Source organism: Anolis carolinensis, chromosome 6, assembly GCF_035594765.1.
Source record: "Anolis carolinensis isolate JA03-04 chromosome 6, rAnoCar3.1.pri, whole genome shotgun sequence".
In the NCBI taxonomy this organism is placed as follows: Eukaryota; Metazoa; Chordata; class Lepidosauria; order Squamata; family Dactyloidae; genus Anolis; species Anolis carolinensis.
In genome coordinates, this window is record NC_085846.1 from 100,353,641 (window position 1) to 100,378,406 (window position 24,766).

Genomic DNA, 24,766 nt, shown 5'->3' on the forward strand with positions numbered 1-24,766 from the left:
AGTTCAGTTAGCAAAAGTTGTTTTGAGGATCTCTTTTCTATGTGATTCAACTGTTCTGCCCTTCCAAGGAAATGTTGCATTTCTAAAAAAGTTATGTGGGAACAACTTTTCCTGTTACACCAGTGGTTCTCAACCTGTGGGTCCCCAGGTGTTTTGGCCTACAACTCCCAGAAGTCCCAGCCAGTTTACCAGCTGAAGGCCAAAAACATCTGGGGACCCACAGGTTGAGACCCACTGTGTTACACCATTGATATGCTGTTTCAACAATGGGAAAGAAATGGAGGACCCTACTAAGACCTCTCTGAAGCTCTCCCTAATTGTGTTGTTGAAGGCTTTCATGGCCGGAATCACAGGGTTGTTGTGTGTTTTTCCGGGCTGTATGGCCATGTTCCAGAATTTCTGGAGCATGGCCATACAGCCTGGAAAAAAACACAACAACCCTCTCCTTAATTGCTGCAAAAATGTGTGCTAGCATAAAATGAAGAGGGGCACATTGCAGGGGCACAGCTTCCATGAGTCTATGTCAGCCTTCTCATGGCACTTGCTCCATACCTTCTGGTGGTCTAAGGTACCCTCCCACCACAAACTCAAAAGTGAGCATCTAGTCAAAATTGGGTTTGAAAAAATTAAATGATATGGAAGAAAGAGGCAGCTGCGAGCCCCAGACCAGCTGTCACCCATATTTGTTTTAGAAGATGCCTCAACAGTACTGCAAAACCGCCCAAGGAAGCTTGGATTGCATACAGGCACTTTGAAGAATGAGCTTTAAAATACATATTGGAAGCCTTCGCCAGTCATTCAGATCTTATTGCTGTTGTTGCACATGCAATGTATATGTATACTGCACACTACTGTAAGCACCTCTCATCATTTTTGTTAAGTGCAATCCTACACTTAACACTGTATTACAGTCTCCACAAAACTCTACTCCAGCTTTCCATTTCAAAGGATTTTCTTTTTTTCCTACCAGCTTCACTGTACAGCTTTTATAACCATATCCAGAAACTGGAAATACAGTGACATTGGTTATTTTGACACTGGAATTAGTGATACATGATTTCAAGTGAAGATGTCTTATCATTCCTTGACAGCTTCTTTCCCAACTTTCAGTCTTCTTTGAATTTCCTGACTTCTGTTTCCATTTTTATTAATTGTGGTATAAACAACTTTTAAATATGTGTTGTCAAAGGCAGTTAAGGTGATTAACTGCAACATTCACACTGACTTCCAACTGACAAAGAACTCTTCTCACACCCAGGACTCTCCACAGATATATATTAACCTTCCTTGCCTAGTTTCTCCATTCCTCACAACCTCTGAGGATGCCTGCCATAGATGTGGATGAAATGTCAGGAGAGAATACTTCTAGAACATGGCCATACAGCCCGGAATACATACAACAACCCAACTTTTAAATATTTTAGTATCCTTTTAAAAAATTATGGATGGTTTTAATCCATGAAAGCAGAATTGGTGGATATGGAGAACCAACTATTCACTGCTTTAGGAGTCCACATGGACTGGGTGATGATACAGCAATGCTAAATAAATGATTTTCTAAATAACAGGAAGGTAGAAGGAACAATTTGGATTTGAAATAATCAAGAATGATCTGAAATAAAATGGTGCAGGACAGTTGTGGGTAACTGAGAGAAAGCAGAAGAACATAAAGGGAAACATGAAAGAGAATACAGAAGTAGGTATAGGGAACTTACACATGAATCATTTATTCCTGTGAACAACTAGAATATGCCATAATGTTTATCTTCTTAAGCTACTTGCTGCTTCCTTATGTGAGATCTGAGAAATGGGGAATTTGTCACACATTCATTTGCATGGTCTGGGGGCAAGATTACCCTCCCTAAGTAAACCACAGATCATCCAGTCACTGTTAAATAGAAAGAACTTTCCACAACCTTATTTGGTTAGAGCTGTAGCATAGTCATGCATCTAGATCTACGTAATCCACATATTGATTGATTGAGCCAGCTAATCCAGCCCAATGACAGATTCCTTCAGATGACACAGGATGGTGCAGCTATATGCATTCCCAAACATCAGGGTGTGTAGGTTGGGTATCCACCTCTATCTGGACAGGATTGGCTCCATGCCACACACTCCAAATCCCCTAAGGAGACATTCGTGTTATTCTAATGCCTGATAGACACTGGTCACCCAATACTGGATCTATAACCCATGCCAACCACCATAAAAATGGGTCTAGTGGGATGAGCCCTTGCAGCCCACCTTCCACCAAAGTGCCCCCTCCACAGCAGCAACCAAACAGATATCATTCAATAGGGACCCACATCATTTTCTGACACTCTGTGACTTCCATGTTGAATTTTTGTTCCACCCTTGTTCCCTTTTCAACAGATGTTATCTTCATAGAAAGAGGCCTCAAGGGCCATCCAGTCCAACCCCTATCTGCCTTACAAGTATATGCAGTCAAAGAACTCCTGACAGATGGCCATCTAGCCTCTGCTTGAAAACCTCCAAAGAAGGAGATTCCACCGTATTCTGAGGGAGTATATTTCATTGATACACAGCTTTTACTCTGTTTCCCCGAAAATAAGACAGGCTCCTATATTAATTTTTGTTCCAAAGGATTCATTAGGGCCTAAGTATAGCTGCCTGGACACTATTTAAAATGACTTTTATGAACTATAACTAGGACTTATTATTTGAAGTAGGGCTTATATTTTGAGCATCCTCAAAAATCCTGAAAAATCATGCTAGGGCTTAATTTCACGGTAGGTCTTATTTTCGGGGAAACGGTGTCATCAGAACATTTTTCCTAATGTTTAGGTGGCATCTCTTTTCCTGATATTTGAATCAATTGCTCTGTTGTGTCCCAGTCTCCAGAGCAGCAAAAAACAAGATTCTCCCCTCCTCAATGTCACATCCTTTCAAATATTTAACAGAGCTATGAAGTCCTTTCTCAGCCTTCTTTTCTTCAAGTTCAACATACCCATCTCCCTAAGTTGTTTCTCATAGGGCTTGGTTTTCACACCTTTCATTGTTTTGGTTGCCCTACTCTGGACACCTACTAGTTTGTCAATATCCTTCATGAATTGTGGTGCCCAGAACTGGACACAGTATTCCAAGTGAAATCTGACCAATGCAGAATAGAGTGAGACTATAATTTCCCTTGAACTAGACACTATACTCCTATTCACACAGCCTAGAATCGTATTGGCTGTTTAAGTTGTTGCACAACGCATGTTTCTGTTTGTCAATATCTTCCCTTAATTATAGTGCCCTGAACAGGACACAGGATTCTAGGTGAGGTCTGACGACAGCAGAATAAGGTGGGGTTATTATTTCCCTCAGTCTAGACACTATATTCCTATTGATACAGTCTGGATTTGCATTGGCTTTTTTAGTTGCCACATCACACTGTTGACTCATGTTCAGCTTATGGTCTACCAAGACTCCTAGATCCCTTTCACATGGACTGTTTTCTAATCAGGTGCCACCCATCCTATAGCTGTGCATTTCATTTTTATTGTCTAAGTGTGGTACTGCACATTCCTCTCTGTTGGAATTCATTTTGTTAGTTTTGGCCCACCTCTCTAATCTGTTATGGCCATTTTGGATTCTGATCCTGTCCTTGATCGGCTTCCATCCTTCTGGTTGCTGCTTGGTGTCAGTCTTAAATGTGTCCTTCTCCCAGACTTAGATATTGCATTTACTGAAGTCTTCCACTGTCTCCAACCCCAGTTGACACTGTAACTGAACTACATTCAACTTATTGGGCATCCATGTGTTATTCTGGCTAAATGTATCCTCATATAGCTTATATTTGTACTGTCTACCTCGTTTTATGGTTTCTTTGGGAAGGCCAATCCGATGCCACCATTGCCACCCCTATTCTAATATTCAGCTGCTGGCTGACCCAGCCTCCCCAGAGCTAAGCACAGCACTGTCATGAATGAAAATCTAGTAAGTGGTGTGCTACCTAAATGGGCCAGGGCCAAGAGGTTGCATGCCCAAATACCTATGCAACACCTGGACCAGGCCTTGGAGCATGATCCCTACCCCTGTGGTCACTCTTTGACCACCAAAGAAGGATACTGAACTTGTCTTTCTTCAGCTTTACAAAACTGCCTCTTCTTGTGCTGATGCTTCTGAATAAATACACCTATTGGCTGCTGCTCTATTTCCTCAAATGTTAAAATTCTCAGAAAGGAATGTACCCAATTTTATTATCACACTGGAAGCCTGATAGAACTTTGTCCGAGACTTAGCCTTGTGTGAATGGAGAGAAACAATGTTGAAAGAAGTATTAGGTTGCTGTGAGTTTTCCAGGATGTATGGCCATGTTCCAGAAGCCTTCTCTCCTGACATTTTGTCCACATCTACGGCAGGCATCCTCAGAGGTTGTGTTGGAAACTAGGCAAAAGGGGTTTATATATCCATGGAATATCTAGGGTGGAAGAAAGAACTCTTGTCTGTTGGAGGCAAGTGTGAATGTTGCAATTGGCCACCTTGATTAGCATTGAATAGCCTGGCAGCTTCAAAGCCTGGCTGCTTCCTGCCTGGGGGATCCTTTGTTAGGAGGTGTTAGCTCCCCCTGAATTGTTTCCTGTCTGGAATTCCCCTGTGTTGTTCTTTATTTACTGTCCTGATTTTAGAGTTTAGAAGGATCCTTTTTGGACTCAAGTAGTTTTGCTGTTTTGAGCCATCTTCCCTTCAGAGATGTTTTCCTAAAAACAAAAAAACAAAACAAAAAAAAACTTTTCAGTTCTAGCCACCTTTTTTGGGTACTTCTGTCAGCCTTTGGGTTCTCCTAAACTCTTTGCTTCCTTTTTCATGTTCATGTTTCTATATATTTTGACAACATAACTTACTATACCTCTCCTCTAAACAGTAACAATAAAAGGAATGAAAATCGTGAATGAAAAAAAAGACTCAGAAGTAAAAATTTGTTCAAGTAATATCTTATATTGAATATGAAACAACTGACAGAGTAGAGATAAATGTTGCAGTTTTAACCTTTGTTCTCTAGAGCCTCCTATTGCCCTGATAAGAAGCCCTGACCATAGTTCTGAAATCACATCCTTTATCTTTTGACTCATTACAAGTGTTTTCCTAGGAAATGTGGTTTGCACAGGTCATCTTAACTCTCTACCAACCAATTATCTTGCCAATTAAAATTAATACACTTTGCAGAGTTGTATAAAATGCTAGAGTCTGGTTTTCTTTATTAGAGGGATATTCTGGCAATTGCATCACATGGGAATTTCCAAGGAAACCATAACGGAAAGGCTTCCAATTCAAAGCCTGCACCGGCCAAAATGAAACTAATATAAAGCAAAGTAAGTGAAGAAACTTGACAGATGTGATTTGTCAGTGTTATGACAAGACGATAAAGCAGCAGTAGCATACATTCGTTTTAGTTTTTGGATTACCATTACATAGTTTTGTTTCTTTTCTTCTGCACACTTCTGAAAGCTGAGAGAATGGCAAAACATAGATGTGAATAACCTGTTTCTGTAAGTACTTATCATTTCAATATTAAACATTCCTACTTCCTCCTTTGCTGTACTTTTAATTTTCTTCTCAGATTGTTTACCAGTGGGGTGGAAATCTCGGGTTAATATGTTCTCAACTAAAAGCATGAAGTTTTTGAAAAGCTTTATCTCTAATGGATGAGAGTAAAAGTTCTTCCTTTCACATTTAGGGAATTTCTTAGTGCGAACTTGTTGCAGGGAGTGGGAGAACATTTTTGTATATACCGCATACAATGTTAATAAGGCATGTTTTATTATTAATCATGAGAATATTTGCAAATATTACTTACATGGCTATTTTACAGCTATAGAATCACAGAATTCAAAGACATAGCCGCATTTGTCTTTCCAATGAGGAAAACTTAACATATCTTCTGTTACTAGGACAGATGACTGCTCAGCATTGACTTCTCAGTGGAGCAACACCTGATCTACTAAGAAGAGGTATTTGTTTCTCCTTTTGAGTAGCTTCCTGTTTTTAAATGGGATATGTTGTAATAAATTAATAAATTTGTAAATTCTGGATCTAGTGTTGTAAACTATATGATGGCAATGAGTTGTTGAAGGCTTTCATGGCTGGAATCACTGGGTTGTTGTGAGTTTTCCAAGCTGTATGGCCACATTTCAGAAGCATTATCTCCTGACATTTTGTCCACATCTATGGCAGGCATCCTCAGAGGTTGTAAGATATATTGGAAAGCTAAGCAAGGGAGGTTTATATATCTGTGGAAGGTCCAGTGAGGGAGAAATAACTCTTGTTTGTTGGAGGCCAGTGTCACAACATTCATACTGGCCTCCAACAGACGAGAAGTATTTCTCCCACAATACAGCCTGGAAAACTCACAATAACCCTATATAATGGCAATCTAAAGTAACATGTGGATAGCATAGTGTTTTCAATGTTGGATTGAGACTCTGAAGTCCATGGAAATGTATTGGGTGACTCTGGATAAGTCACACTCTCTCAGCCTCAGAGGAAGGTAAAGGCAAAACCCTGTCTGAACACCTCTTTAAAAGGAAACCCTTTGATAGAATCACCATAAATTGGAAACAACTTGGGGCCCTTCCACACAGCCATATAACCCGGAATATCAAGGAAGACAATTCCACAATATTTGCTTTGGATGGGGTTATCTGAGTCCACACTACCTTATATTCCAGTTCAAAGCAGATAATGTGGGGTTTTATTCAACTGTGTGGAAGGGGCCTTGAACACACACTCCAACTAACCACGATCTGCTGAGGGAGGGCAACTATGTTACAATGGAACAGAACGCTAAAATAACTATGTTAAAACTGAGCATTCATCATGGTCAATGTGGATATTAAATATAAACTACAGACACAATTCATACAAAATTGTAACCTAAGCATTACAGACAAATAAACCAAGCTAATTAGATGCATATTATTTAACATATGGAAGGGAGAAATGTCATGACTTCTAAAGACATTCTTTTCTCCCTTAAAAATTCCTGATTGTTTGTGGTATGTGTATGCTGCCGCTAATATTGACAAAACATACTAAAAATAATGTTTGAGAGCCAAACCGGCATGATATTAAGCATGTCATTAGCCCTTTAGTAGAATCCCTTTTAGAATAACATCCGCCAGTTTCTTCATCTGGATTAAAAACACAAGGAGGGGAATCAATTTTCTAACCCTCTTAATTATGCTATCTTTCTATATGACAGGCCCCTTCCACACAGCCATATAATCCAGAATATTAAGGCAGATAATCCACAATATCTGATTTGAACTGGTTTATCTGAGTCCACACTGCCATATAATCCAGTTCAATGTGGATTTTATACAGCTGCGTGGAAGGGCTCCAAGGCAAACAATGAGACACTTTCCATATCTCTCCTTCAGAGCACTTGTCCTCCTAGGAAACATTTACCCAGTAATAAAAATGTGCATTAATTCAAATGTTTGTTTTTTCAAATTTCAAAATAACAGTAAACAGTGATGGAAACACAAGATGAAATTGCTATTGTGGGAATTGGATGCAATTTTCCTGGAGGTATGTACTGTGTACAATGCTAGTATGCTTTTAACAGTTTTTTTTAACTGCTGTTTGCAATTTAAACTAATTAAGAGAAAGGCAACTCCAATTTTAAAATATTTAAAATAGGTAGTTTGTACAAATATTATACTGAGTAATATTTCATGCATGATTGTGTTCAATATGAGCCTTTTGGCTGCCAAGATCATCTTTGGATTTGGACAAATTAGATCTTTAAATCTATGGGCCCTTCCACACAGCCATATAACCCAGAATATCAAGGGAGAATAATCCATAATATCTGCTTTGAACTGGGTTATCTGTGTCCACACTGCCATATAACCCAGTTCAAAGCAGACAATCTGGGATTTTATACAGCCATGTGGAAGGGGCCCAAAATTGCACAAATTATAATTAGTCTCCAACCTAGAATGCAAAATCATAATTCAACTTTCATTTCCAGTTTTGTTTTCTGGGAAATGCAACTTGCCTTATATCAACAACAAGATAAACTAGTGTAAGCAAGGAATTAGAATTACCGTACTTTGCATATTTTTACTACAGGTATTTGATTTTGTCTGTAAATATTTCAGGCAGATTAAAAAGTTTGTGCTTGGCAAATACAATCTTCAGATAAGCATTGGACAAACATAACTTTTCATAAAATATTATTTTGCAACAGGGGAAGGACTTGATAATTTCTGGCAAGTTCTGGTAGAAGGCAAAAACTGTGTTCGAGAAATACCTCCAGAAAGATTTGACACAACAGAATGGTATGATGCGGACAGCAACAAACAAGGAAAAACAACCACAAGACATGCAGCCCTTATTGAAGAGTAAGTTTTAAATATCAATCACTAGCTTAGGTACCCCGTGGTGCCTGGGTTAGATCTTTTATAATGATAATGATAAATATTAGAAGTACTCATTGCCTGTTTTGAGGTTTTATGAATGGTCTCTTTAGAAAATGTGAACTATAACTTCCATCATCCTGGGTCAATTCCCTCACCAATGCTGCAGATATTCAAAGTTGGCTATGCGTACCTAGGTATGTCCAGATCCATTCTTGGTTGGGTTTACAGTGCTCTCTGGATGTGGGTGAACTATAGGTCCCAGAATTTAAGGCAATTTTTCTCCAAACTCCATCAGAATTCAAAGTTGACAACGTTGGATATGCATGCCAAAATTGGTCCGGATCCATCATTAGTTGGGTTCACACAGCGGTTTTTGGATAAGAGTGAAATTCAAGATCAATTCCCTCCAAACCCTGTCAGTATTCAAATTTGACCATATTGGGTATGCATACTAAGTTAGGTGCAGATCCATTGTCAGTTAGGTTTACAGTGCTCTCTGGTTGCATGTGAACTATAACTCCCAAAATTCAGGGTCAATTCCCTCCAAACTCTGCTAGAATGCAAAGTTGGCCATGATGGGTATGCGACTATGCTCCAAACTAAGCACGCATTGGTTGAATTTACAGTGTTCTCTGGGTGTGGGTGAATTATACATCCTGAAATCCAGGGTCAATTCCCCCCCAAATCCCTCCAGTATGTTCCATTGGTCATGAGGGGTCTGCGTGACAGGCTTGGTCCAGATCCATTGTTGGTGACGGACGGTCACAGGGCTCCCTGGAAGTGCGAGCCAATAGAAAATTGGCCACATACATACATACATACATACATACATACACTTTTATTATATACTAGCTTGGGGATGCGGCAATGCCCGGGTTATTTGAAAAAGGCATTGTTTGTTTTGGGAAGTTTGTTTTGTATGAATGCTCCCATTAGAAATTGCATAAGGATGTGGTTGAATTGCAATTCCCAGATTTCCAGGGCAATCACCCCGAAACCCCACCAATATTAACTGTTGGCCATGTTGGGTTTGTGTGTCAAGTGTGGTCCAGATCCAATGATGGCTGAGTTCAGTGCTCTCTGGATAAGGGAGAACTACAACTCCCGAATTCCAAGGACAGTCACCTCAAACCTTGCCAGTATGCACAGTTGACCATGTTGAGTCTGTGTGCCAAGTTTGGTTCAGCTCTGTCATTGACTGGGTGCAGTGCTCTGGATAAGGGAGAACTAGAGCTCCCAGATTCCCCTGCTATTATTTACAATTGGCTGTATTGAGTCTGTGTGCCAAGTTTGGTGCAGATCTGTCATTGGGTAGGTTCAGTGTTCTCTGGATGAAGATGAACTACATCTCCCAAAATCACGGCTAATTACCACAAATCTCTACAGTATGTTCAGTTTGTCATGGGGCTTCTTTGTGCCAAGTTTGGTCCTGGTCCATTGCCAGTGGGAGTTTCTCTGGGTACAGGTGAACTATAATTCCCTTTTTCCCAAAGTTCTCCAGTATGTTCTGTTGGTCATGGGGCTTCTCTGTGGCAAGTGGGGGTCACTGTTTCTCTGAATGCAGGTGAACTACAATTCCCAAAATGATGAACATTTTCCCCAAAACTCCTGCAGTATATTCAATTGGTCATGAGGGTTCTGTGTGCCAAATTGGATCCAGGTCCATCATGGGTGGGGTTCAGAGTGCTCTTTGATTGTAGGTGAACTGTAAATCCCAGTACCTACAACTTCCACATAAGACGAATTCCATCCCAAATCCACCAGTATTCAAATGTGGGCATATTGGTTTGCAATCAAAATTTGGTGCAGATGCATTGCTGCTTGAGTTCACAGTGCTCTCTGGATGTAGGTGAAATATAATTCCTATAAATCAAGGTGAATTTCACCCAAAGTCCTCCTGCACATGTTATTGGTTATGGGGGTTCTGTGTGCTAAGTTAGGTCCAGGTCCATCTTTGGTGGAGTTCAGAGTGCACTTTGATTGTGAGTGAACTATACACCCCGGTACCTACAACTCCAAAATGTCCAGGCCAATTCCCCTCAAAACCCACCAGTATTCAAATCTGGGCATATTGGGTATGCATGCCAAGTTTGGTCCAGATCCCTCACTGTTTGGGTTCATAGTGCGCTCTGGGTGTAGGTGAACTACAACTCCTCCAAATCCTTCTAAAGCCCTCCGGTATTTTTTGTTGCTCATTGAGGGTTCTGCATGCCAAATGTAACCCAGGTCCATTAATAAAGAGGGTCACAGTGCTCTGACTTGATGCAGGGTGAGCTACAACTTCAATGCTGTGGAGTCAGCCCCCCTTCCAGTATGTGTAGTTGCTGATGAATTCCTCTCTGTTTGCTGTGTGCCTTGTTGAGGAATTCCGCTCTGTTTGCTGTGTGCCATAGGAAAGGGTAGGAAAGGGTTAAGGGAGAGGCAGTGGGAGGGGTCGTGCAAATTCCACAGCAATGGAGAACCCTGGGATGCCTGCCTGTGATAGAGGAAACACCCAAAATCTAGGATGAAATGGTCCCAAATGATAGCATTCCTTGGGTGGTGGGCCGTAGTGTTTGGGGAGGACATTGACAGGGTTTGAGATAGATGTTCACGGCGTCTGCTATAACCTGCAATGTTCATTAGAGGGAGGGCCATTGCTGGCTGCTCAACACTGGGAGTTGTAGCTGTTTGTGGAGATGGGAGACTGTCTGTCCAAGTAGACACCTCTGCCACAAATGCACAGATTTTCATTTTGATTGAGTGTATAGATAGAGAGAGATATTGCCAAGGTGGAGCACACACAATTTGACGCACAGTATTTTGAATTTAGACATATGTGTGTGTATCGTTATGTATTTGTCTCCACCTTGTCTCCAACAGAAGCTGGTTTTTTTTTGCCTCTTTTCTTATTTTAACTTAAACGACTACTAGACATTTATTTAGTAGCTTTAGAAATCAATGTTTTGGTAGTATTATGTTTTTTGTGTGTCATCAGTTGGAATTCTTTTTTTAGGTTTAACTCGTTTGACAACAGGCTTTTTGGAATTAATGAGGTGGAAGCAGAGTATATGGATCCACAGCAGAAATTACTCCTGGAATGCACTTATAGAGCATTGGAAGATGCAGGAGTCACTAGAGAAAATATTAATGGCTCTAAAACTGGAGTTTTTGTTGGTAAGATTCTTAAAACATGTATGTTTTGATGACACTACACAATTACATGCTACAATACTACACAATTTGACTCTAGTGATTGAGGGCACTTCCCAGACAGGATTAATATGCGGGATAAACAAACCCAAGACTTCAGAGCAGGCCCCCACTCAGACCTGCCAATCCTGGGATTTCTTTCCCCGCCGTCCTCACAGTCCTTCTGTGTCTCGGGATAAAATTGAGGGCAGACGGGGGACATCTTCTGAAGGTTTCTTTTTAAAAAGCCAGTCAATTATGTGCTGATGTGTATGTGTGCACATGCAAATACCCGAATACAAATATGAAGAGATTCCTATGTGCATATAAGCACCAGTGCATTCCAGGGGGATTTTTTTTTTAAAATGCTGACAAATTTCCCTCTTTCCCCAATTGCTTATGCACAACTTATTTAATATTATAAAGTTTAAAATAAACACTTCCAGAGACTTCTAATGGCTCTCAGCTTCTCCTCTCTTGAAACCAGCTAGAAATCAGCTGTGTCTCCATGGGAGTCCGAACAGCTGATCAGCTATTTTGGGCTTTTTAAAGCCGGCACTGATGTAAAGAGGGGAATCCTGAATTTTACATGACTGCTGGGCCACACAGTCATGGGGAAATTTGCTTTTTTCACCCGGACTGGGATAAAAGAGAACCTTTTTGAATCGGGTTTTCCCTCCGTTGCTGTGAATGAGTGCGCATTTAGCACAAATGTCATCTGGGCATCCCCTTTTTAACCCGTTCCTTCCCCAATTATAGGTACTGTCTGGAAGTGCCCCTAGTTCAAGTTTACATTTACAGAATAGAGAAGAGATAATAATTAAGTTAACACAAATCAGTTCATCTGTATGTTAATTACACCGATTGAATCATGTTGTATTCTTACTCACTTTCTCACAGGCCATCTATTATTTTCACAGGAATGATGAACCAAGACTATAGACTATTAAGGAGTAGGACCAGCTCTACATTTAGCCATTATGATGGCACTGGGACATCAATGAGCATATCTGCAAATCGGATTTCATATACCTTTAATCTGACAGGACCTTCAATTGCCATTGATACAGCCTGTTCCTCATTTCATTATGCTTTACACATTGGTTTGAATGCAATTAAACAAGGTAAATTAATCAGAGAGATTAATACTTATGTAGTGAAATTACTTTTATTCTGCCTTTCTCAAAGTAACTCACAATGGTTTATCTGACCTTGATGGTCATTAGATTTTTCAGTGTCACAGTTTTAGCAATTTGATACAGATTGTGTATACTTTATCCCAAATGTTTGGGACCAGAAATATTTTGGGTTTTGGGGTACCTGTATTTGCATATATGTACACACTGAGATATCTTGGAGATAAGGGACCCAAAACTAAACATCAATTTCATATGTGGTTCATATAGAACTTTAGAAGGTAATGCTATACATATTTTGTGTGCATACAACAAAGTTTGTGGACACTGAAACATCCTAAAGCAAAGGTGTTTCCAGCACAACTGCCCATCTGAACAATTTAGGACTTTTGGATTATTTTGGAGTTTGGAATTCTGGATCAGAGATTATCAATCTGTACTAATACAATTGCCATAGCTCCATCCAATGCAATCCTTGCATTTGTAATTTTGTAAGAATTTAGAATTCTCTGCTACAGAGCTCCAGTGCCTCACCAATCTTCCAAACCTGTTTCCATAAGATGTAGCCATGGCATTTAAAATGATATCAGTGTTATAACTGCGTACTGTAAAGAGGCAATGAAGAAAAACTGCCACTTTAATAGGGTGTATGGCAGGAAGATAACATTCCTTGTGTAAAGACAGTAAAATAAAACTATAAATGAGACAATCACATTTGGAGGTATCAGCAGATGAAAAATGTAGTACCTAGAGTGGATTCTGGGGTATGCTTTTTCAGCCATATCAGTTCTTACGTACATAATCTTTGCAATCATGGGATCATGCTAGCCAAAGAATCACTTCTTCACAAACAGTCCAGATGTGCTCAGTTTCTGAGACCTGTCTTTGCTTCCTGTCTTATAGTGGCATATCTGGTTGGGATGATGCTAGATATAGGACCTTATCAGATGGAGTCTTCTCTCCATTCTCTGCGCTGCTGAAAATCACAGAGCCCATCTCACGATGCAAGGGCACTTCTGGTAGTTGCTGTGGGACTCTGTGGTGGCAGCGCAGGGAAACAGAGGGAAAACTGCACTGTCAGGAGTCGGTGCTACCCAACTCTCAATGGGAGAAGCCAGGTAGAAGCAGGGAAAGGATGTGAGATGGGTTGACATCCCTGGACACCGAAAGTCACAGGATCTGATGGTAGGGAATGAAAGAAGACGGTTTCCTCTACCTACACCTTTCCCCCCACTTTCATGTGATGAGGTCCACAATTTTCTATTGTGATACTTGCGATACTTAGCTCCAAAATGTGTCTGTAGGAAACAGATAGCCAAGCACAACTGGTAGATTTACTGTTTTGTTTAATAAGTGAAACTGTTTTTTTAGTGACAGTGGGTTTTTTTTTGCAAAAAAAACAAACAGTGAGTCTAACAGCACCTCAAACAAATGTTCTTTCATCCCACAGGAGACTGTGAAGCCGCTCTTTGTGCAGGAGTTAGCTGTATCATAGAGCCCGGGGTTTTCGTATCTCTTAGTAAAGCAAAAATGATCTCTCCAGAAGGAATTAGCAAACCCTTTTCTACAAAAGCTGATGGCTATGGAAGAGGAGAGGGCTGTGGGGTTCTCTTGCTGAAACCTTTAAGGAAGGTAAGGATGCCATATAGAATTTGTTTGATATAAATCACACATATTTCATGAGTTGTACCAGAGGGGTATGGCTTATTTAATGTACATTTGAGTCAGTTTTTTCAAATGAGTATGGAACATTAATAGAAATGTAGTATAATATAAAATATAAATTATTGCTGAAAACATGGTTTTATGAAGATTTAATAATGGTGTCCTATTGTTCCATCTTTCAAAACAGGCACAGGAAGACTTCAGCAAAATATGGGGAGTTATCAGCATGAGTGCTGTCAATCAAAATGGAAGGTCAGTCACTCCGATCACCAGACCATCTCAGCAGGAGCAAGAAAATTTGCTATGCAAAATTTATCCAGCGCATGTTGATCCGTCCACAGTACAATACGTTGAAGCACATGGCACAGGAACGCCTGCGGGAGATCCTGTTGAAGCAGAGAGTGTAGGCAATGTCCTTGGTAAAAAGAGGCCTTCTAACTTCCCGCCTATCAAGATTGGCTCCGTGAAAGGGAACATCGGACACACAGAGTCTGCGGCTGGGGCAGCCGGCTTAATCAAAGTCCTTCTCATGATGCACCATGGCAAGATTGTTCCCTCCTTGCACTTTTCAGAAAGCACTAGTAGCATCAATACAGAGAAATTAAACCTTTCCATTCCAACAACAGTAGAGAAATGGGATGAGCCCAGTGAATTTGGAAGAATAGCTGGGATCAACTCTTTTGGATTTGGAGGAACCAATGCCCATGTGGTTGTGAGACAGTTTAAGCAAACCCAAGTTCTTCCTTCAGTCAAAAGGCCTGTAGAATTATTTCTTATCTCTGCAGCTTCTGTTAATTCTTTCAAATTGACCATGGAAGACACGGCTAGATACCTTAAAACAAAAGACACCATAGCACTGCCAAATCTGGCCTATACTTCAGCGTGTAGAAGAAGTCATGTAACCTACAAACACAGAAAAGCATTTGTGGTATCATCTCTCCAACAGTTAGAACAAGAACTTGTTTCTGGGGCAGAAATGGAAATAGTTCCTGCAAAGAAGCCTCCACGGCTGGTTTTTGTATTCTCTGGAAATGGCCTGAATGTGAAAGAGGCATTTGAGCCTTTATTGAAATCCGAGCCAGTGTTTAGAGAAAAATATAATGAAATTAAAGCAATATTTCAAAAATATTCCACCACAGATATTTTTGAATTAATGGAAAGAGAACAGGAGGACTTTTCAAGTCCCGAGATTGCCCAGCCCTTAATCTTCACGTTGCAGGTAGCTTTGGTTACCCTTCTGCAATATTGGGGCATCAGGCCAATTGCAGCTGTTGGGCATTCGGTTGGAGAAGTGGCTGCTGCCCATTGCACTGGTTTGATTTCCCTGGAAGATGCTGTCAAAGTCATCCATCACAGGAGCAGGCTTCAGGCTAAGGCCACTGGGGGTAAAATGCTAGTTGTCGGGAATATCCCTGTTCAACAAGTGTCAGTGGCCCTTGGTGCATACTCTGGCAAAGTCTGCATAGCAGCATTTAACAGCCCTCAATCTTGCACATTGTCAGGAGATGCTGATGCCATTGATGGCATTCAAAACCATCTAGCTGAGCATTTTGGTACAAGAAACATATTTCTTCATGTCTTAAATGTTCCAGCTGCATACCACAGCTACATGATGGATCCAATATTGACAGAGCTGGCAACAAGTCTGTCAGATTTAAAGAAAGGGAATCCAGAAATAGACTTGATTTCATCGACAACAGGGAAAGCTGCTTCAGATGGTGATTTTGTCACTGGCAACTACTGGGCCAGACAGGCTCGAGAAGCTGTTTGTTTTGCAGAGGCCATCGTGACGTTAGCAAAGGACAAGGACAATATTGCATTTGTAGAGATAGGACCACAAAGAGCCTTGCAGAGGTACATCCAACAAATATTAGGCACTCAGACCAAAGTATTTCCTTCTTTGCAAATTTTCAGAGAGCACGAAACACTTCTCAATCTCGTAAAAGGCCTCTTTGAACTGGGATTGAATCCATCCTGGGACCATCTCTTTGAGGGATATCAAGGTATACCAGCAGCCTATCCCAGGTATCAGTTTGATCATAAGACACTCGGGTCATTAAATAACCAGGACAGACAGACAACTGAAAGAGCTGGAAACTCAAATCATCTCTTAATCCACAGTGTTAACAATGATAACACCGAATTCAGGTGCTCTTTATCCACGGCACTAACTCCTTACCTGTTTGAGCACAAACACAACGGCGTTGCTCTCGTCCCTGGGGCTTTTTTTGTGGAGCTTGCTCTGGCTGCTGTGCTGACTGGCTCCAGACCAAAAGTGCCCATAAATCTATATCAACTAAGCATTAAGTTCATCTCACCCTGTGTTTTAAATGTAGATCCTCATGATTTAAAGGTAAAACTGGACTCACAAAAAGAAGGAAGAGATTTCAAAATACTGTCTTCTTCATCAGAGGCGGTTTACACATCAGGACGAATCAAACAGAACCCAGAAGTCTGTCTCGAAGAAAAGAGCATTGCATGTAAAGATATTTTTCAGCGGTGTAAATTGTGTGTCAGCAAGAATGAAGTGTATAAAACACTGTCAAAATTTGGATTTTATTATGGTTTGATATTCAAGCAGCTCGATGATGTATTCCTTTGTGAAGAATTGAAGGAAGCGATAACCACGATCAAAGTGAGCAAAGAGATTAGGGAAGAAATGCATGAGTATTTTATCCATCCAGTGCTCTTAGACTGTATTATGCAAATGACAGGAGTCGTGACTCTAAAATTTTCCAAAAATGGCACGTGGTTTCCATCAAGCATAAACAGTTTTGTCATTCTTCGGCCTTTAGAGGAAGAAATGAAGATGTATTTGAAAATCAACAAATCGACAGAGAACTACCTAGAGTTTTGTGGCTGCTTCACAGATAAACATGGCTCTGTTTTGGTTGAGATGAAACGAGTTGGGATAACTCTCATCAAGGAAACATCCAGGAATGAAAAAAATTTGCTCTTTGAAAATAAATGGAAAGAAGCCCCATATTCTACGATGATCCAAACCCCAGGAGAAGCACCCAGATTTGCAGTCTTAGCTGACAAGACCGGAGTGTCTCAACAGCTGAAAAAATACTTGCATAAAAGTTCTACCTTTCTGATGTATGAAGAGTGGGAGGAATTATTAACGTCCGGGAACCCCGAATCCCCTTCTCTGGACAAAATGAAGACCCAAGTGCAAGAGTGCAGTGATGTTTTGTTTATGTGGGGAATTCAAAGACTGAATGAAAAAACACCAGATGCCATTGTTGCAAGTTTATCAAAGTGCTGTGAAGCTTTCCGTCAAGTTGTTATTGCATTGAAAGAAAAGAGTCACCCTCAATCTTCCATCAAGCTCATCACTTACAGGACTGCAGACAGGAATGTCGACCACGTGAACCCTGGCTTTGCTTTGTATGGCATGGTACGAACTTGCATGCTTGAAGCTACGGACATTGCTTTCCAGATGATTGATATCAGCTCGACAAGTACCATGGACATCCTGGCCTTAGTGGATGTTTTAGGAGGATACAAAGCAGATCTCTATCCTGAAATCTGGATTAATCAGGGGAATATCTACACTTCTGAAATCAGGCGCACTCAGGTTAAAGATGTGACCAGCAATAATCTTTCCCGGTCTACTCATCATAACTCTAAGCTGGAGTCATTCCGTCTTTATACATGTGAGCCTAATACAACAAGAGGCATGTTTGCTGAGAAGTCTAATTACACTGATTTTCCTCTTGACAATCACAGTGTAGAATTGGAAATTGAAAGAATACATATCCACACTGAAGAGTATTATCCGGTTAGTGTTTGCAGCAGTAACTTTGGAAATGCCTTGTACTGGAATTCACATACTGTTGATAAGTACCAACTCATGGCTTTGGACTACAGTGGGAAGGTCGTTGCAACAGGCCCTGATGTGAAGAAGCTCAAAGTGGGGGATGATGTTGTTTCATGCTATCCGGTGGCTGGATCTTCAAGAGTCATTATTCCAGAAGCAGTATGTTTGAAAACCCGAAAAATGCCATGTTTTGAAACGGTGCCCTGTATGTCTTTTTTCAGGATAGCATGGGAAATTGTGCATCATTTGCTACCAATAACCAAACAGAACAGATCCTTGGGCATTATGTCTCCTGAGCCAGAGTCAGTGCTGTGCAAAGTCCTTGCTCACTCAGCCGAGGAAGCCGGCTGGAAAACAGTGTGCACAATACTTGACGGCAGGCTGCAGGAATGTGTAGCTCAGTGCAATGCACTTGTTTTTCTGGCTCCTGTGGATAGATTACCCAAAGAAAAATTAGTTAATCTCCCACATCTCCGGGATGTTGTAGTCCTACCTGATAACCACCAGTCTGAATGCATAAGATCTCTGGTCGGAAGTGATCATGAAAACTTTAGAATTCATCTTCTCAACCTTGCCACCATTTTCCAGAAAGCTTCGTTGAAGCATTCCCAGAAGGCTTTCTCCAACTGGCTGAAATCAATAGAACTGAAGCAATTTAGGAGCACTCCCTGTTCCATTTTCCAACAGGCAGCAAACAGTGAGAGGACAGACACCACGACAACATCCACCTTTGCCTGCAGGTCTGTCCCGCTTGCTGTGCTGAAAGGCAATGTGCAGAAAAGCAGTATTTCTGACATACCAATGTATGAGTCCCAAAGGAAAACATTTAAGCACAATGCTGTTTATATTGTCACAGGAGGTCTCACTGGGCTTGGCTTTGAAACCGTGAGATTTATTGCTCAAAACGGAGGAGGACGCATTGTCATTCTATCCCGGAGAAAGCCTAGTCTTGAGAAGCAAAATGAAATACATAATATAGAGAACCAGAATGAAGGGAGCCGGATAGTCAGTCTGCAGTGCAATGTGATTTTTACTCCTGAAGTTAAGCGTGCCATGGGTGCTATCAGCAAAGTTTTTCCAGACTGTCCAATCAAAGGTGTATTCCATAGTGCTATGGTTTTACATGATACAGTCCTTGAAGCATTGACTCTCGATACATTTGAGAAAGTTTTAAGTCCCAAGGTTGCTGGAGCTATCAATCTTCACTATGCCACTGAAGGGCAGGATCTCGACTACTTTGTGTGCTATTCATCCATCTCTTCCTTTTTGGGGAACTCAATGCAAGCCAACTATGCTGCTGCCAATTCCTTCCTGGATCTTTTCTGCCATTACAGGAGGAACTATGGATTGCCAGGACAAGCCATCAACTGGGGCGCCTTGAATCTTGGAGTATTGGAAGATCAAAATGACATTCAAAGTCTTTTGGAATCAAGAGGTATCGTATCTCTACAGCTGAATGAAATTTATGAGTATCTGAAAACAAGCTTACTTTTGAACAATCCTCAGCAAGCTGTTGCAAAGCTGAACTTCAGGGCTTTAAGCAGTCATTACTTTTCTCGAAATCAAGCCTTCAAAAGCCGTATGTATACAATTGCAGTAGAATTAATGGGAAATGATGCTGAGCTGCCAAGAAAACATGAAGCTCATGCTTTGGCTCCTGGGAAAGCTGAAGATTATATATTGTCATTGGTGAGCCAGCTCACTGGCGCAGACACAAATGATATCTCAATGAATACTTCCCTTTTTTCTGCTGGAATAGATTCTATGTTAGCTATGTCGTTACAGAATCAAATTTTTCAGGAACTAAAGGTTGATGTGCCTCTTGTGAAATTACTTGACCCAGAGACTACAGTACTTAGGTTAGCATCATTTGTAGAAGAGAAATCCACAGAGACCAGGATTTCTAAAATGTAATTAGGGACTGAGAACTGCTGGAAAAGCAACACAAACATATTTTTTCTTGCTTAAATGTTGATAATATTTCTTTCAATTTTAAATGTTACTACTATTAGAGATGTATAATTAAAATCTGCTAAAACTTACTATTTTATGTTTATTTCCTGGAAAAACTAATTCTGGAAGAATGCCTTTGCAATGTTTGTCATATGTTTAATGTTCATTTTCATTTGTTGCAACATCTAAAATAGAGAGTTTCAGAGGCTTTGTTTACCCCCAGCAATTTTAAAAGTGGCTTGAGGATTTAATCTTGTTGGGAATGGCAATCTTCTAAAGCCTTCTCTATTTAATGTTTTGTTTGTTTATAATGTGTCGGTTTATTTCCTGAAATGTATGTCTTCTTTGGTTTGCAGTTTTCTTAGCTCTAAGTACTTGAGGCAGTGGGAGGAGCTGAAGACCATGTGACTGCTTCAGTCTCAGTTTAGAATGCAGTTTGAAAGGATGACAGTTGAGGAATGACAGTTGAGGCTTGAGTCTGTTTGAGTACAGGAGCCAGTGTAAGAAGTTAGAAATCAGTTGAGGCTTGAGTTCCTGGGAAGTAGACTGTTATAAAAGAGAACTATATAGAGCAATATTGTTTTAAAGAGACTGTTAAAAACTATAAATTAAAAATACAAACTGAAACACTTTTTAAAGCTTAACCTGACAAGAAATGTACCTGTAGATTTAAATACATGAAGTTGTGCATAAAACAACCATGGAGTTCTACCTTGAGCCTGTATATCATATTTCACTCCAATATCTAAATGTTCAATAAAATAATTGTAGGAAAGTAAAACCAACGTTCTTGCTTTTGGTGAACCAAAGATTTCTTTTTATATAATGGAAGCTTTGTAATAAAATCTAACAGCTAAATATGGAATTTTATTATATAAATGATTTCATGAAACAATTAAGTCCTTTAATCAGTTGATCAAAGTATATAACTGATTTTTTCCAGAAAACTATTAACTGACATACTGTCAAAAGTTATGTTGCTTGCAATCTATTAATAAATTCAAACTGCTTGCATTACCGGTATATGTTTGTATTAAATACTGATTTTCAACCAAATTTCAAATGTTATTTCAGTTTTTGATTTTATTTTAATCTCATCCCCTGCCTATTTTCAGGATGTTTCCATCCGGTTTCCATGTTCTCTCATCTCCTATGAGTCCTTTTTAAATAATAAGTTCTAAAATTACAGTGCTAAAATAGTGAACCATAATGGCGCGATTCCTATGTTTGCTTCCTTTGAGCAAGATAAACTCAACACACTTGAGCACTGGAGGAGACTGTGGAGGGAGAGCTGTCTGCCTCTGTCTATGTGTAATCTTGCTCCAAGAAATAAATTCAGCAATAACAACATTACAGTCTACAATTTTAGCAATATACCTCAAAAAAAAAAAAAAGGAAAGAAAAAAGAGGCAATGAGACTTAAATAGGAGGCCATGTGTAGATTGCAGCATTTTGTGGGATGGTGGTTGGACACACATGCAATATCTCAACCCAGATTACAAGCAAGTCACCCCACAAAATGAGCTGACATCTGCTATTGAAGATGCACCTGATTGAAATATAATTTTTATTATTTATAATAAGGAAAATGTCTGCATTAATGGTCATTTTGAAATGTGGCTCAGGTAACACAACAGAGGTAGGAGAGGGAAATTGGTAAGGATAAGTGATGATGGAATGTAAAAGTTTCCTTAGCAACGAACACTATGACCAAAAGTGAAGCTCAGTCTGCAGAAGCAGCCGAAAAGTTATGCAAGTTGCAAACTGAAAAATAATGACTTCACTGAGTATTTCGTACATGGTCAGTGAACCGAGAAGGTGGAGTTAGGGGAGGGACAAGAGCCGGAGGTGGAAAGGAGATGGAACTGGGAGGGCAAAGAAATGTTAGTGTGAAATGTGTGTTCTTATAAATTGCTTTCATTTTCTTTGTTCTGTGTGGATTTTTGAGCATTTACAGAACCCACCGTGGGTTTTGCTTCTGCAGAAATAAAGCTTCTGTGTTATAACCTCCTCGTTTCTGGTCTCAACTGGGAAAGAAGGCCAGGAGTATATATAAAGGAAGACCTGCTTTAACTCTATCTTTCAATGTAAACTCTTTTTTCGAGCTAGGAAACATCAATAAACAACATTAAATGATGTTATATAAACTGACACACATTCCCAGTCAAGATAAGTCTGTTACTCTCTATATAGACATTTAATAAAAATGGCACTGTACCCACTATATGTTTTTATAAAAAGATCAAGTGCCACAAAACAACACACAATGTCATAATTGCAGTAGAACCAATCCAACAATTCCCAAAGATCCTAAATAAAGGGGAAATCTGAATTCTCTGGCTAAATATGGACTTTCCCTTAAGTTTGGGTAACATGTGGTATTATATTAAGGTGGCCATGCCCCGCATTACCTCGGATCAGCCCTGTGCAGCGTTTGGCCACCACTGGGCTAATACATCTCTATACCAACTTAAGTGGTCAGTATAGAAGGGGTCAGTATCTCACAGTGCATCTACACTATATAATTCATGCAGTTTGACACTGCTTTGACTGCCATGACTCAATTATATGGAAACATGGGAGTTGTAATTTAGTAAAGCACCAGTACTCTTTGGCAGAGAAGGCTAAAGACCCTACAGAATTGCAACTCTCAAATTCCATAGAGTCAACACTCATTAATGTTGTGGTAATCTCTAAGCGGTTAGAATCAATTTAACCCTCTCTGGGGGAGATTCCACCAAAATCAGCAGAGTAGCAAAAGCAAAGCTTTTAAATGCAACAGTTACTTACACTGGCGAGCAAGAGAAGCCTTGCAATGGACTACAGAGTCTCAATAAAAGTTCAAAAGTGTTTATTCAGGTAAAAAGCACTCCATTGTAGATAGAAAGGCCTGGGAGCTGTCTAGATTACTATAGACTGGTTTCTAAGGAAAAAATAAGAAAGGAAAAATAACAAACATCTACATAGTTACATCTTGCCAGGAGAGATGGCAGGATGCAGCTTGTTAGCTTGAAGAAAAAGGGAGAAGAGAGAACCAAAAAATGGTTCCAACCGCATGGTCCAGTTTATTGGGGCCATAAAAGACATTCTGACCAATGGGAAGTTAGTGTCCCTAAAGATTCACATTTCTACTAACTTCAAAGTAAGGGACGTAAACAGGATAGAGTGAAACACAGTAAAGCCTGTCTAGGCATGCTTTGGAAACAGGGAAAGAATTCCCTCAATCTAACTCTATCATCTATCTAACTACATTTGGATTTGAGTAGTCCAGGATGATTTCCCAACAATTAATTCTACTGTGTAGCTGTACCCTTAAACAGGTGGGCTCCAAGCTAAGTAGGCCTTTAGAGCAGTGGTTCTCAATCTGGAGTCCCCAGATGTTTTTGGCCTACAACTTCCAGATATCCCAGCCAGTTTACCAGCTGTTAGGATTTCTGGGAGTTGAAGGCCAAAAACATCTGGGAAACCCAGGTTGAGAACCGCTGCTTTAGAGATTTAACCCAACATTTTAAACCAGGCCTAAAAGTAGCTGACAACCAAGACAAGTTTTTCAGTACATAAGCAATATGACCACTATACTCTGCACGACTTAGAGACTTAGCTGTTAAGTGTGGGACTGATTGAAACACTGGGTCATTCTCAAAAGACAGACCACACATAGTACATTTTAGTAGTCAACTCATGGTGCAAGTTATGAATGTCTTATGGACGGCAAGCTAAACTGAGGAAAGATCACAGATGGTGCAACATGCAGAACTGTGCAAGAACAAGCTTCACCACGGATATCACTGGGGAATCCAAGAACAGCAAATACCAGACTAAAAATCTTACCTTTCAGGAAGTGCACAACCCCTTACAGAACTGGTTGCAAACCTGTTCCCAAGTCACCTTCCTACTGATAGCAGAACTTGCATCTTGCGGGGTTTTGATTTCACTGTGATAAAAGTCAAGTGCTGGTTTGTGTTCCAGAAGATTAATATAAATGCTTTTTAGCTGACAAGATTTGCATGTAGTACTGATTCTCATAATTCAGAATTGATATTAAAAGAGAATGCCTTGAGGAGGAAATGCTGAGATTCTGGGAGCTGAAGGCAAAAACATCTGGGAGCCCACAGGATGGGAACCACTGGTCCAAGCATTCAAAAGGGCTAGAAGAAGGGGGCCGGTGCTTCTTCTAGGTTCTCCCAGGAAAGACCCTGCTCTTGCTTTTCAGTGCTCTACGTTCTTCACAATGACCCACAGATACGTTGATCCATTTTGAGGTATGTGTGATTTTTTTTTCAGACTAAAATTACATGTGTATATAGAGTAGTAAGGGCAATATCCAGATTAAGGGTAGTAAACTGTACTGTAGTGCCAGATTCCTGTCGGTTACATATGTGGTTTCCATCATCTTACTCAACCCATGAGTTGCTGCTCCTAATTCTGATAGTGACACACGTTAAAGAAATATTAGGATCTGTTGCTTTTCAGTGGGATCCCACTCTTTCATTAGTAGTATGGAGATTTTGCGGCTGTGACTCTGTTGCTACTTCTTTGTTACAACAATTCTATATTTCAAAATGTTAGTCATGTTTCATGAGGTTTCCCGGATCTGTGATACTTGAGAAAGAGCATACCACGACAGTACATAGTTGTGTATT

The 24,766-nt window shown here is 40.2% G+C and overlaps 1 protein-coding gene across 1 annotated transcript; it reads left to right on the forward strand.

Annotated features, from left to right (window-relative positions):
* The first annotated feature begins 207 nt into the window (after positions 1–207).
* On the forward strand, positions 208–21,179 carry LOC100564856 (phthioceranic/hydroxyphthioceranic acid synthase). Its single transcript, XM_016994278.2, has 8 exons — positions 208–5,498; positions 5,906–5,960; positions 7,476–7,539; positions 8,204–8,357; positions 11,371–11,531; positions 12,467–12,670; positions 14,133–14,314; positions 14,535–21,179. The coding sequence occupies exons 3-8, from the start codon at positions 7,485–7,487 to the stop codon at positions 20,082–20,084; spliced, it is 6,306 nt and encodes a 2,101-aa protein (XP_016849767.2). The 5' UTR covers positions 208–5,498; positions 5,906–5,960; positions 7,476–7,484; the 3' UTR covers positions 20,085–21,179.
* Positions 21,180–24,766: the final 3,587 nt, after the last annotated feature.